This window comes from Pangasianodon hypophthalmus, chromosome 4, assembly GCF_027358585.1.
Source record: "Pangasianodon hypophthalmus isolate fPanHyp1 chromosome 4, fPanHyp1.pri, whole genome shotgun sequence".
NCBI classification, from domain to species: Eukaryota; Metazoa; Chordata; class Actinopteri; order Siluriformes; family Pangasiidae; genus Pangasianodon; species Pangasianodon hypophthalmus.
This window is the reverse complement of record NC_069713.1, coordinates 23,403,721-23,418,510: the sequence shown is the minus strand read 5'-3', so window position 1 is coordinate 23,418,510 and position 14,790 is coordinate 23,403,721. Positions and strand designations below refer to the sequence as shown.

The 14,790-nt window shown below is 38.7% G+C and overlaps 3 protein-coding genes across 4 annotated transcripts in view; all 3 read right to left on the bottom strand.

Moving 5' to 3' along the window:
• The window catches only part of myom1a (myomesin 1a (skelemin)), a 29,218-nt gene extending 28,791 nt beyond the window's left edge, over positions 1-427 (bottom strand). For both annotated transcript variants that reach the window (XM_026936914.3, XM_026936916.3), the window contains exon 1: positions 263-427. The gene's annotated coding sequence lies outside the window, so the exon portion shown is untranslated. The remainder of the gene's footprint in view (positions 1-262) is intronic.
• Positions 428-2,293: 1,866 nt separating this feature from the next.
• bag1 (BCL2 associated athanogene 1) lies at positions 2,294-6,122 on the bottom strand. Its single transcript, XM_026936082.3, has 7 exons — positions 5,987-6,122; positions 5,598-5,723; positions 5,363-5,445; positions 5,157-5,270; positions 4,937-5,044; positions 3,327-3,389; positions 2,294-3,184 (listed from the first exon to the last, which is right to left on the bottom strand). Exons 1-7 carry the CDS (start codon positions 6,021-6,023, stop codon positions 3,095-3,097), a joined length of 621 nt encoding a protein of 206 aa, XP_026791883.1. The 5' UTR covers positions 6,024-6,122; the 3' UTR covers positions 2,294-3,094.
• Positions 6,123-8,045: 1,923 nt separating this feature from the next.
• On the bottom strand, positions 8,046-10,856 carry chmp5a (charged multivesicular body protein 5a). Its single transcript, XM_026936922.3, has 8 exons — positions 10,708-10,856; positions 10,496-10,600; positions 10,320-10,366; positions 9,469-9,562; positions 9,222-9,293; positions 8,891-8,999; positions 8,695-8,810; positions 8,046-8,470 (listed from the first exon to the last, which is right to left on the bottom strand). The coding sequence occupies exons 1-8, from the start codon at positions 10,771-10,773 to the stop codon at positions 8,420-8,422; spliced, it is 660 nt and encodes a 219-aa protein (XP_026792723.2). The 5' UTR covers positions 10,774-10,856; the 3' UTR covers positions 8,046-8,419.
• Positions 10,857-14,790: the final 3,934 nt, after the last annotated feature.

Below are 14,790 nucleotides of genomic sequence, written 5' to 3'. Positions count from 1 at the left end.
TAGTAATTATTTCACTTATTATAGTGGTACTTACAATATTATAACAATTTCTTAATTTAGTGCAACGCAAACTGGATTACAGATGAATATGAAAGCGAGGCTTTTGTACCAAATACCAACTTTTTAAAATCATAAAAATCAGGAGAAAAAAAAAGTATATACAATTTACACAACGTTAATCCCAGCTAAAGATTTCTGTCATTTAAGCTACTCAAAACACACTAAGTCAGTCATTCCAAGGAAATAATATGCAGTTTCTTACCAAACTCCAAATTTTGCAGGGGGAAAAAAAGTGAGACAGAAGCGACTCTACTCCTAAAGTGGGCAGAATCCGGGCACAGCAGCGGTGCGGTGCGGTGCGGTGCGGGGCGGCGGAGCGGAGTGCGGGAGCGCAGAGGCCAAAAATAATGCTGGAGTGAGCGCGCGGAGGAGAGCAGCGCGACCTTGTATGGCGAGCGGAGCGTTAAATTTAGCCCGCAGGGAACAGCCGCATACAGGGTTGCCAGATTGAGTCCACTGTATGGGGCCTTGTAGACAGTTTAAACCCCATGTGATTAACCATAAAGCAGGCCAAACTGTAAACACAAGCCCTTTATTCCAGCTCAGTGTGTTTGCGAGGAAAAGTCAGCTCATAAAGTCAGCTCAGCTAACATGCTAACAACAAGAAAGGTGCCACGCGTCAAATTCAACATGTCTGAGGAGACGATTAAACAGTCACTAAAAATAATTCATTATAAATAATTCCTTCTCTCATAGTCTTCTTTAATCACCTTACACATTACTTTACTTTACTTTATTTGTACAAGCCTAGAAAACCCATCCAATATCTAGGTACCAAACGGAGTGTAGGCTACAAGGATGGCCTACAAACATCAGCCCTTTTGCTAGCACTTTTCTTTTTATGTTTTATTTCAACAGAAATACAGCTCTTATTGTAGGCTATTGTTAAATTAACAATGAAATAAAATATGGATAAGATACTCTAATGAAAAGAGTAGGCCTAGTCGAGTATTTTGTCTTTATTTGAAATGAAATAACGTGTCCACTTTTTTATATCACTCCTCCTTAACACAAGAAACATTTTTTAAATGATTATTCATCTAGAAACAGTTAGAAACTTGTGTATCAGTGATGATCTCTGTTTCCAGTCTGTCCATTCATTATCATTCATCACAGAAGTCAAACAGCTGACTAAGCACCCTGCTGAAAAACACAACAGAAACCCTCATAGAATTTGTAATGGTTTTAATGGTTATAATGGAGATTGTATTGGTTTTAATGGAAACTCTACTGGTCCCTGTGGGTCTCTACTGGTAATTTGTTGCCTTCAGTTGGAGGCATATTATGTCTAGTGGATACCATTAAGGACCAGTAATGGTAATGGTTTTAATGGTTAATAGCTGATGGTTTGTAATGGTATTTGTAGTGGAAGCCGTTAGAATTTCTGTGATTGGTTCTGTTGTTTTCTTCAGCAGGGTAAGATTAGGACTAAAGAAGGTCTACGCCTTTGTTAGACAAGTAAACTTTGCTTCTAGGGTCTAGAACCCTTTATTACCAAGTTTATTAGGCTAAAACCTGAACATCACACAAGACATAACAATCTTTTCCTCAAATGGACACAGCCTGTCTGTTTTATCCGACATTCAAATAATGATCAATGCTCAGTTAAGATCCTTTTCATTAATACATTCCTTCCATACAGTCAATAAATGTATTTATCACCATTTTCAGTAATAGATATGAAATGTTTCTGAAAAATCATACATTTCACATTTTTTGGCATGTGATTATGTAAGTAATATGTGAAAGATGTGAAAAATTAATTTATTAATTCATTTTCTGGAACCCGTTTATCCAGGTCGTGGTCACGGTGGATACTGAGCCATTCCCGAGAACACGGGGTACAAGCAAGGAATACACCTTGAACATGGACACCAGTCCATCGCAGGGCACCATGCACACACACATTTCACACCTAGAGGCAATTTAGTGTAGCCAATCCACCTACCTGCATGTTTTTTGGAGGTGTGAAGAAACTGGAGAACCCAGAGGAAAACCACACTGACACCAAGAGAACACACTCAACTCCACACAGACTGTAAAATTTACATATGAATCCTGTATTTATTCAAGTTTGGGAGGTTTTTCCTCTAAGGGTAGAGATTATTACTACAATATACCAAAAGTTGTCAAACCACTTAAAGAACAAATGCATTATTTTGGGGATTTAAATATGTTTTAGAAATCCTCTACTGAAAATGTGAGTAGTGGTTAATTAATTTTGAAAGCATCATAAAATAACACACAAAATTTTATTGCCCACAGCAAAATAATTCACACAAACACATGATGATGTGATTTGGCATGACTACTATCTGTTACAATTTGTAGTACATTACCTGATTGAATTTCTCAATTTACAACAGCAAATACAACACAGTACAAGCTGTGTACACACACCACATAAAAATGGCTTAAAGCGTAAAGATTTTTATCATAATAAAACCACAACAACAATTATCCCTTGCTCAGGATCCATTACAATAGCAACTGTAATTGTTGTGCTCCATGTTTTCTGGGGTACAGAGAATTTTAGGTCACTAAACATAACTCCATATTTGATTTGATACTGAAAAAAAATTTTTTTTTTTTAAAATTGGTTTCCAGCACAGAGTCAATCAAAACACTGCTGAGGAGTTAAGAGACTTAAAGCACCGTATATTGCACCATGCTTTTGACCAAATTAAATTCCTAATTCCTATGCACACAAAATATTTTATACACCTTGTCATTAAAAATTTTAAAGTACTTTGAGATACACTACCTACGCAGTGTACATGTTCTTACCCACAGATCTTAAAGAAACAATGTCAAACATTAGACCAATTGGAATTTCAGCATGAGGCTGCTGCAAGCATTTCCACTATTTTACCTTTTAACCTCCAGATCACTGCGACAGGTTTTAAGCTGCCCTTTAAAGGACGAATACATAAATAAACACTGTTGAACCTGCTCCAGTACTGAAGCTCAGTGTGATTTTTCCTCAGTCGCTCACAGAGCAAATATTAATGCAATCGCTGATGTTAACTTCCCGCTATTCAGTCAGGGCTAAATTTTTGTTCTGAATCTTTGCCAGATGATCTGATATGCCGGCTTCAATCTTGTCGCACTGAGCAAGGAAGCCCTGTAAGGGGAGAGGGGGAAAAAAAAAACCCAATAATTACAAATTAGATTTGATATACTGATCTACAGTATAATCACTTTAAAATGTATGTTTAAAAAAAAAATTTAAAAAAAAAATAAAAATAAAAAAAATACACCTGTACCTGTACAGCTTTTACAAGTCCTTTTTTCTTCACCCTACAGTCGCTAAAATTCTCAGGCACAGTCTGCAAATAAAATCAGAAACTAGTATTAGAACTGTTAGCTGTAATGAGTACACATTAACTATCTGAAGGAGCAGGTTGTGTTCATGTTATGTGCCTGGAAGTATTGGATGTAAACAGTGTATTTTGTTTTGGATATTCCTAGGGATGCATCAATACTTTCCCCCCCAGAGTATAAGTATTAGTACTGCTTTCTGGTAAGTGTCAGTACTGATACTGATACAGAAATAACTAAGCTTCTTACTATTAAGCAAACAAGGGATCTTTATGGGAACATTATATTTAGCTCTAGTTATATTGGTTGCTGTTGTGTGCTGCTAGAAATGAACTCCTCAGGCTGAGTTTTATGTTTAGGATGTTTTATCAGGTTACTTATACTGTAGAAAAATGTTGTAGTAGCTTCTCTTGATCTATTGCATCACACAGTATGGTAAGTGTAGGTAAGCATGAGTATGAGTAAAAGAGCATGTACTCCCTAGTTACAAATGCATTATATGCTTAGGGAGAGCTTTAAACATAAAGAACTATATATGGATAAACATTTACAAGAACGCAAAAATACAACATTTAAAAAAATAAAATTGGCCTCAAAGTTTGAGAAAAGCTGTAAATCACTACAAATTTACAGTGAGTGTACTAATGCTGCACACACACACACACACACATGGGCGCTTCCTTCTCTTCCTTTCTTCTAATGATCTGTTTTGTTTGTGGCTCAAACGATTATTTTTAAAGCCTTTTTAAAAAATCTGTCACTTAATTGAACGATTACAGCAGTTCTCAATTTTTTTCTCCCACATTATGGATATTAAATGTCTCTGTTCCCCCAACTTCTCTATAGTTAGTGTTGGCCAGCAACTTCTAAAAACATTACAGCAATGTCATTAAGTGGGCGCAGGATGACTGAATTGTGACCGGTTGGCACAAATTTAATTTTAATGTTTAATAACATCTACTAATTTTTAACTACATACCACCGACAGTTTTGTGTGGTCCCCATTCTGAGAACCATCATAGGACTTAAAACTATCTTTTTGCTGAAACCCAGGCCATTCAGTGTGTCCCTGTATCACCTTATTGCACCTATTTTTGATTCCTCAGCTTGTAAAATTAGATTTCTCTGTTTATTTTTTTTTTTACTATGATAACCAGGATGACTCCAAATTAGAAACAAACCTGTAGTTATATCATTAGTAGCAAATAATTATAAAACTGATTAAAAATAATTTGCTTTAATACCATTTGTAACCCAGATATTTGGTGGACCACTGCAGCGTGTTTAGGGTGATATGCCAAACCATGCACCTTCTGTTAAAAAGTATGTGCTGTGAGTTGCATTTTAAGCAAAAGGGGGGATTTCTGAGCAGCTCTAGTTTGGCTGGGAGCAGAACAAATTTTCAGGTGAGAAAAATTTCTACCTTCATCATGACAAAATCAATTTGCAACAGTTCTCTTTTCAAATATATCAGAACTGCAATTCAGTGTGACAAACCATCCCTTTAAGTATACTAGATGAAAAATAAGTAAGCTAAATAAAAATAATTACCAACCATGGCATCAATCTCCTCAAGGATCTTCATAAACTGCTCAGCAGCCACTTTTACTCTGTGGTCCAGTTTATTAAGAGCTTCAGCTTGTAGATCTTTTGCTAAGAAGCCCTAAAAAAAAAAAAAAAAAAGAGCAGCACAGCAAAATGAATACACACAGAATATAACACAAAGAATCCACACACACATCAACACAAAAAACCCTGAGAGAATGAATACGTGCATTTTTCAGTCCTGTCAGTTCGCCATTAACCTTCTCCAACTTCTTGGCTGTTTGCTCCACAGACTTCTCAATGTCTTTCAGCTTTTTCAGTTCAGCCTCCTCCTCTGGACTATTCTAGCAAGTGAAAGTGTAAAACATACACATCTCCATTTACATCAATAAATCTCTCAAAAAACACCTCTTTCTACTTCAGGTTATATTTTTACCCTTTTCCCGATCATCATAAGTTTACATCCTTGCTTTACTCCAAGGCTGGACAGACTTTCCTCCATTTCCTTCAAGGATTTCCCTACAGCGAAAGACAGCATGATTCAAGACCTCACATTTAGTCTTTAAGAAGTCTTTCTGTAAAAAGTTTGTTAAACTTATCCTCTGATAGTAAGATCCTACAATGCAGAAGCAAGGATTGTTATTTTTATGATTGATTATTATTGTTATTACCTTTAAATATTATTTTCTGGGAAGCTTGTGGTACCCCAGTGGCTTGTGCCAGAGCTTCTGACAGATCTTTAAGTGTAGGCTCATTTCCATCCTGTCCTGTTATTGTGATGTTGTGTTTGGAGCTTCCTGAGAAACAAACACGGACGTCATGGTTATATCTTTATCATGCAACTAGCATACACATAGTGTCTATGATGAAAACACTCAGCTAGCTTGCTAGCAAAAATATAAACACAGAACAGATACTCGTCATTAACTAGCAGGCTACTCCAGTTAAGAGAGAGATTACATGGTAATTAGCTAACTTCCGGTTTTCACTAGTTAACCATTAAGTCAGTGGAGAGATTTAAATAAGTGAAATCTATAACCCGTTAGTTAGCAGTGTTTACCATGAGCAACTGTCACTGTAATTGTGCTGTCCGCCATCTCCACACACTAGCAGTGAACCGGCAAGGACGCCGGATGTGACGTAGGACGCACGACTTGTCATAGTTTGTCTCACACTGCCACCAAGTGGACAACTCTGAAAACTCCTTCACTGAAATGTGTGTATGTTTTACGTCCTCAAATCTATACATGTTTATTGCTTTCTCCTGGTCAGGGTCCCAGCTTATCACTGGGCATGATGAACACACCCTGGATGAGATGCCAGTCCACCATGCTGCCCATATTCATTCTGAATCTATACTTTTTCACTCATCTTCAGTAACCGCTTTATCCTGGGCAGGGTAACGGTGGATCCAGAGCCTATCCCAGCAACAGTGGGCATGATGAATACACCCTGGATGGGATGCCAGTCCACCACAGGGCACCATGCACACACATTCACACCTAGGGACAATTTAGAGTAGCCAATCCACCTACCAGCATGTTACTGGGAGGTGGAGCGAAACTGGAGAAACCTGGAGGAAACCCACGCAATCATGTGGAGAACAATCAACTCAGGATCGAACCAGGAACCCTTGAGCCTTGAGGTGGCAACACTACCCGCAGCATCACTATGCCGCCCTTCAAAACTATACATAATATACACTCATTGTCTACTTTATTAGGAATACCTGTACACCTGGACATTCATGCAGTTATCTAATCAGCCAATCATGCGGCAGCAGTGCAATGCAAAATAAATCAGGCAGATACAGGTCAAGAGCTTCAGTTAATCAGACATCAGAATGAAGAAAAAGTGTGATCTCTGTGACTTTGATCATTGCATGGTTGTTGGTACCAGGAGGGCTGGTTTGTGTCTTTTAGAAACTGGTGATCTCCTCGAAAAACATTTTTAAAAAATCCTGTGTGCAGATATTTTCTGCAGACTGAAACACCTTGTTAATGAGAGAGAACAGAGGAGAATGACCAGATATGTTTGAGCTGACAGGAAGTCTATAGTAACTCAAATAAGCACTCTTTACAACTGTGGTGAGCAGAAAAGCATCTCAGCATGCACAAAACATTGAACCTTGAGGTGGATAGGCTTCAATAGCAGAAGACGACATCAGGTCCTACTCCTGTCAGCCAAGAACAGGAATCTGAGGCTGTCATGGGCACAGACACACTAAAACTGGACAGTTAAAGATTAGGGGAAAAAATCTGGTCTTTATCCAGCCTTGAACTGTTCAGTTTCAGTGAGTCTGTGCCCATGACAGCCTCACATTCCTGTTCTTGGCTGACAGGAGTAGGACCTGATGCGGTCTTCTCCTGTTGTAGCCCATCCACCTCAAGGTTCAATGTTTTGTGCATGCTGAGATGTTTTTCTGCTGACTAGTTGTAAAGAGTGATTATTTGAGTTATATCCCATATCCTTCCTGGTAGCTGGAACCAATCTGGCCATTTTCCTCTGACCTCTCTTATCAACAAGGTGTTTCCACCCACAGAACTGTCACTCACTCGATTTTTTTTGTTTCCGCACCATTCTGCATAAACTCTAGAGACTGCTGTGCGTGAAAAATCTCAGGAGATCAGCAGTTTGTGAAATACTTAATCCAGCCCATCTGGCACCAACAACCATGCCACAGTTAAAGTCACAGAGATCACACTTTATCCCTGTTCTGATGTGTGATGTGAAAACTGAACCTCTTGACCTGTATCTGCATGATTTTTGCATTGCGCTGCTGCCACATGATTGGCTTATTAGATAACTGCATGAATGTACAGCTGTACAGGTGAAGTTCCTAATAAAGTGGAGTGAGTGGTGAGTGTATATAATAACATGTATTTGAGTACAGGGATATTTCTCTAAACCAGTAAAGAAATCAACATCTGAAGTTTGTGACAGCTGAGCAATATAGTGGAACTGACTACCAAAGACCCCTAGATAAGGGACCCTCATGAGTCTTGGACTAGAAAGTATGCATATGTAAGAGATTAAAAAAAAAGTGTCCACCAGAAATTTGTCCAATACCCATGACTGAACATTGCTATCATGAATAAGCAATCAAGTAATCTTGTATGTTCATTTGTACATTTTTGTGCTTTATTCATTAATGATCTAATGTCACAATATATATATGGATGCGGCTGCTGCTGTTGCCGCTACTGAAGATGATAATGATGATGATGATTAAATAATAATTGTAATAATAATAATAATAATTATAATATAATGGCAAAACTATTTTCTATATTTGTCAATGTGTGAAAAATATACACTCTTAAATAATATATTAATGGAACTAAAGAATTACAAGGCCACATGCTTGCTTAGTAAAAGCTTCATTAACTCATTAGGTAAGCTTTCCTTGGTACACTACCCTTGAATGCCACATGTACAAAAATACTGAAATAATCTTCAGTCATGAAACAGATCCTGCAGTGTTCATCCCGGTCTATGTAGCTGGAATCTGCGGCAACCCAAACTCGTCAACCAGAACACCATCCTGAGAAACAGACAAACCCATTAAGCACGTAAACCTGAATATGTAGAGTATACAGTGTATTAAAGCTGTTTTTGACCATTTCTGATTAGAAGTATTTCAAAACAGATAGTTATGACAGGAACTCTTCAGTGATTCTGTAACTACATGAATGTGTAAAGTTGTAAACTGAAAGGATACAAAGGGAGTGAAGAAATAAATCCAGACTTGATTGATATGAGTGTAACCTTATTTGTTTTGCTGTCACTGGGCATGCCCTCTGGGATGGAGGGTGCAGACGAGGCTTCGTCCAGATAAGAGCTGTCATCGTCCAGCAGTAACTCATCTCCAAGGGCATCCAGCTCTGAAGTGAAAAGCAAATGCAGTGAGCTGTACTCAAGATCATCACCTTCAGATTCGCAGATATCCATATACACCACCTACCTGCTTCTAGTTCATCCTCGTCAATGTCTGGTGTACCGTAGCTGCGACTCAGGGCCTCCTGCACTTCACTGGCTTCCTCCATCATGTCCTCAAGCTGGTCCTGTAAGTCCTAATAGCCAAGCGTTAAGTATAATGATGAGCTTAATTCATTTACTGTAGACTTAGACTTAGAATGCACACACAGTCATAATTATGCTATAATCTTTGCTGAAATTATACAATCTACAGTTTCCTCTTCTAGAACAACTGTTTCTGCAAGATAAATATATGCAGCATTATGGAAAAGCTATAATTTATTTTTATAGATGCTTAATAGTGTAGACTGTTATACTTCAATCTGATCCATCTTCACTTGCTTATAGGCTTTTTTCATTTCTTTTGCTCCAATCTTCATAGCTTCAACCTAAAAAAGAACAATTACAAAGCTCATCATGCATGCTCTTTTTATATCACAACAGCTTTAAACAGATAAATTAGAGAAATTCAATCATACTCGACTCCAACAAGATCTCGGAGAAGGGGAGGGGGCTTGGCGGTGATTGAAGGAGAGTCAATGGTATTGAAGGAAACAGACTTACTGTTGTTTTGGTGTCCTTTAATGACTGAATGGTGTAGTTGGCCTGTTCCATGTTAAAGGACTGCTGGGCAAGCTGATCTCTTTGGCTTTCATATCTTCAACATAACAAAACACAGAAGGATATTCATCTCAGATACACCACAGTCTCTATACAGGTGTCCAGCTGTGTGTCTTACTCAGCCACAGTCCATCACAGATGATTTTTCCTGCTCTAACACGCCAGCTCAATAGCTCACTGTGAAGTTTAGCAGCTAATCAATGTAATCAAGCAATCACTGTCATTTGGTGTGTTAAAATGAGGAAATCAGCACACTGTATTGGACTTCAGCCATACAAGACAGCAGCTGTCCTCCTTAGTAAATTAGTGGCTAATACATTTTTAATACAGCAATTTATGTCATGTTTCTTTGAAGACTACACCATGTAGAAAAGCAATACATTTAAAAGTATATTTTTAGAACATATGCAAATATTTAAATTGGCCTGTTTTTTTTTTTTTTTTTTTTTTTTAGAAAACATACATTTTGACCTATATTTAGAATATACTGCAATATAAAATACATATTTAGTTATGATTATGTCAGTATGCTGATTATTGATTTGGTTATGATTATGTCAATAGACCGTATGTTGACATGCATGGCATAATATTCACTATCATAACCTAATTACTTATCATGCAATATATTCTCAAATCTAGGTCAAATCTAGGCGTATGTTTTCTATAAAATTTCAAATATATTATATATTATTTTCCATATTGGTCAGCTAGGCTCCCTGAAACCTTACATGTAGTTACTGTGTCAGTAAACAGTATTAACCCAGTATGCTTCATTATGACACAACACTCACAGCCTCTTCTGCTTGAGCACTCTGATTGCCTTCTGTTTCACTGCATTCTGCAAAACAGAGTTCATTAATGCCTTTATTCCAGACGTACAGGCCAAAGGCATGCTTTAGTGCAGTGGATGCATGCATTAACACTGTTCATCCTGCATGGGAACTGAGCACAGCTGGTGTTTATGTACCTTAGCCGGGCCGTCCCTCATCTTTTTCATCTGGTCCTTGTACTTGATGAGCTCGGCGTCGATCCTCGCTATCTTCTTCTCCATCACCTCGGCTCGTGCATCGATCTGAAACGGCGGCCATCATGAGTGAAGCGTCAGTGCCCGGGCTTTCCCGATGCATGACAACACCGCACTAGACGACAAGACACACAGCAATTTAAGAAACGGCTCACATTTCCGATACAATCCGAAAGGCCGGGAGGCGCCTGGTTCCTGCTTCTACCGAAAAGCCGGTTCATTTTTCTGTTAGCGACACCCTGATCCTGCTGCAGGCCAAAGCTGAAAGCTGCCCGGGAGACTCGCGAGGGAACCGATTCCTTTGAATGACTCTTCTGAGTGAGTCAGAAGTATCAGGGCAAACAGAATCAAGAACAGCCTAATCAAATAGTTCAGAAGAATCGAATTAATGATGTCATTCTCAGTGCCCATCACAATACCCATTACAATGTTCATCACAATGCCCATCTCAGTGCTCATCTTAATGCCCATTACAATGCTCATCACAATGCCAATCTCAATGCCCATCTCAATGCTCATCACAATGCCCATTACAATGCTCATCACAATGCCAATCTCAATGCCCATCTCAATGCTCATCACAATGCCCATTACAATGCTCATCACAATGCCAATCTCAATGCCCATCTCAATGCTCATCACAATGCCCATCTCAATGCCCATTACAATGTTCATCACAATGCCAATCACAATGCCAATCTCAATGCCCATCTCAATGCTCATCACAATGCCAATCTCAATGCCCATCTCAATGCTCATCACAATGCTCATCACAATGCCAATCACAATGCCCATCTCAATGCTCATCACAATGCCAATCTCAATGCCCATCTCAATACTCATCACATTGCCCATCTCAATGTCGACCTCAATGCCCATCTCAATGCCCATTACAATGCCCAGCTCAATGTCCATCACAATGCCAATCTCAATGCCTATCACAAGCTGGTTCATCACTTCCAGTGGGCCACATAGTCTGTGATAGAACAAAAGCACAGGGAATGTACTCAGTGGATTTCATTTTTAATTATTACATGTGAGTCTTTGTGTGTGTGTGTGTGTGTGTGTGTGTGTGTGTGTGCATGTGTGTGCATGGTTCCCTGCATCTCATCCAGGTTGTATTCCCACCGCATGCCCAGTGTTCCCAGGATAGGCTTCAAATCCACCACACCCCTGACCAGGAAAAAGCAGTTACTGAAGATAGATAGATAGATAGATAGATAGATAGTACTTTATTGATCCCCAAGGGGAAATTTGGTGTTACAACAGCAACTAAAATGCACAATAAACTCACAGTATGATGATGAATGAATAGTACAGATAGACCATTATATCACTCTGTATTTTTGCATTATTTTACAAAAACACTGGCCAACAGTTTAATAATAATAATAATAATAATAATAATAATATGTCACTATGTCAAACGCCATAGTAATAACACTCTAGTTAAAATAGTTAAATAGTTGAAAGTGAACTATTATTTGAACAAAAGGAATGTGATCAAAAATTAAATGCATAGAGAGAAATGGCAAAAAGTATAATCTAATGCAACTGAATACATTTTCAGATTTTTAAAGGCTGCTGAGGATTTTCAGATAGAGAACTAAAAAACTAAAAGCTTATTCTGCTCCCATTCTGGTAGATTGATTGATTGATTGATTGATTGATTTGGGATAACCAGGAGATTTCATGTGTGACCTCTGATCAAGTAATCTAACAAAAACAAACTGAGGTAAACATTTCACTGAGATAGGATGGGTAAGACACAGGAAGTCTGACCAGTTAAGGGATTTAAGGACAGGATTGATGTAGTCCCTTATTCTGGTGCAAGTCTGGATTCTGGATCTGAACTCAGTGAAAGTCAGTGAAACTAAATAAACATATTTAGCTCTTAGGCTAAATATGAGGGCATTATAATAGCCCAGTATACAGTATTTGTCACAAAGCCATGTATACGTTTCTCATTTTGGGTGGTGTAATGAGTGTTCTGGACCTTTGAGATATTACAGATATGATAGTATGGTGCTTTAGAGACATTACTAATATAATTTACAAAGACTGTCAAAAAAGATTCCCATGTTCTTGATGCGGTTTTTAGCCATTAGAGACAGGAAGTTAAGAAACATCAGAACCTCTGTCTTTAGACAGAGAACTTGGATGCTGAGAAAGAGAAGGGTCAGCTGCATTGCAGAGTAGAAGAAGAGAGCTGTAACAGCAAATTAGATGCGGAAGCACTAAGGTTGAGATCAGTGGCTCTGGTAGAGACGCAGGTGGCCACAGTAGTGTTACAGACTAATGAAGCTTTGTGCGTAAACCAGAACTGCGTATAGCTCAAACATAAAGGAGCCACTGAGCTGGTTAACAAGGTGTACAATGCTGGTGAGTAGGGCACAGTGGCACAGTTGATATAGGCTCTTAATTAAATAATCTCCATAACTGGATAGACATTGGGTACAGAAATTCTACTAGAAGCACTCCCACAGCAAAAGGAGCCGAAGCAGTGGAATGTCACAAATCACTGGGCTTGTTCACACTAACAAGAAAACGTTTGCCTGCGCAAATGTTGCTGCTTGAGCCTGGTTAAAACCTTCTGCATCATCTACCTCTAGTGCTTAGACAGGTTTTGGAGCACTGATCCAGGAGGCATTATCCAAGGAACACTGGGTGCAAAGTAGGAGAATTCATTGCATATCAAAATGCACACCCACATTCACACATTTTTCATTCACGTCTTTTTTAAACAACTGCCATTTTGTATGCTATGCACACAATGCAAATGGTGAACAAACACAATTGGCTTGGGACCATAGAGCACAAACACATATTTCCACATTGAAATTCCATACCAGTTAAAGGTCGTTCCCTTTGTAGCCCCCAGCATGTTCACAAATTGTGTGTAGGCTGCATTATATCATCTGAAGTGCCAGGGTGTGTGCATACTCTCTTATTTGAAAGAACCCTTCAGATTCTTGACATTGGCATATCAACACCATCACAAGGAAAGCTGTGCATCTAGTTCTGCAAATTTTCAGAAACTCCTAAGAGAGTCATACATACTAGTGCAGACCAACATTAGTGTTTTGTACCAACCAGCAATGAGCCACAAAATTGCAAGTGAAGATGAGGTGGGCCAGCAAGCTCTGGAAGTGGGCAGGTGCACACATTCTGTCTTTAAGAACTCACTGTCCGATATAGCTCATGGTGAGAGGCCAGGCTGTAGTCAGCACTAGTTCAGAAAGAAACGTTATGGCAGACTCGAATGTAAGGAAATAGAGAAGAAGGATACATATGTAACCATGGTTCTACAAATAAGTGAAGGATGGCCAGGTCACCTGAGTCACTCAGGTTGTCAAGAATGGCCATAAGATGAACCTGACATAAAGAGGACCTCCTATACTCTACCCTTGTAAAGTCAAGGTCACGGTCACAACGTACTAACTGTCATTTGTTTTCCGCAAGGAAACAAGCATAAAGGAATATTCCACTAGTTACAAAAGAATACCAGCCTGAAGAACACCCATGGTTACATTTTTACATTTACATTTATGGCATTTGACAGATGCCCTTATCCTGAGCGAGTTACAGAAGTGCTTTAAAGTCTCTATTAATAAATGCATCCTGATACTGGTTCACTAAGTCACAGACTAAGAGTACTATCAGTCTAAAAATTCTGTTGGGGAGGTAATATAGTGTAAAAACAAGATTTTTTAAAACAATGTGCCAATTTAAGAACTCCATGAAGAGGTAGGTCTTTAGTCGTCGTTTAAAGACAGCCAGTGACTCTGCTGTTTGGACATTTAGGAGAAGGTCATTTCACCACCTAGGTGCCAGAACAGAGAAAAACCTGGTTGCATGCCTTCCTTGTACCCTGAAAGATGGTGGGAGATAATAGTGGGTGTGATAAGTGCTTACATATGTTTTGCCTCTGTTTTGCTACTGGGCTAGCATTGGTAACAAGATATTGATGCTTATGTCTAGCCATAGTATCATACTAACATTATACTGAAATAATCACACACTTGCCCTATTTATTTTAAAGTCCATATTTAAAATGTAAAAGCTGCAGGCTACCAGAGCAGACAGTATGCTTTAATTTCTTTTAAAGATCTATGCTAGATGCAATATCGTGCCTTATACTGCTGCTTGACAGCAGAATACATAAACAAAAAAAACAACAACCACAAAATTCACCCTGTAAAAAGAGTACAGCAGGTAACTAATAACAGAAATCTGAA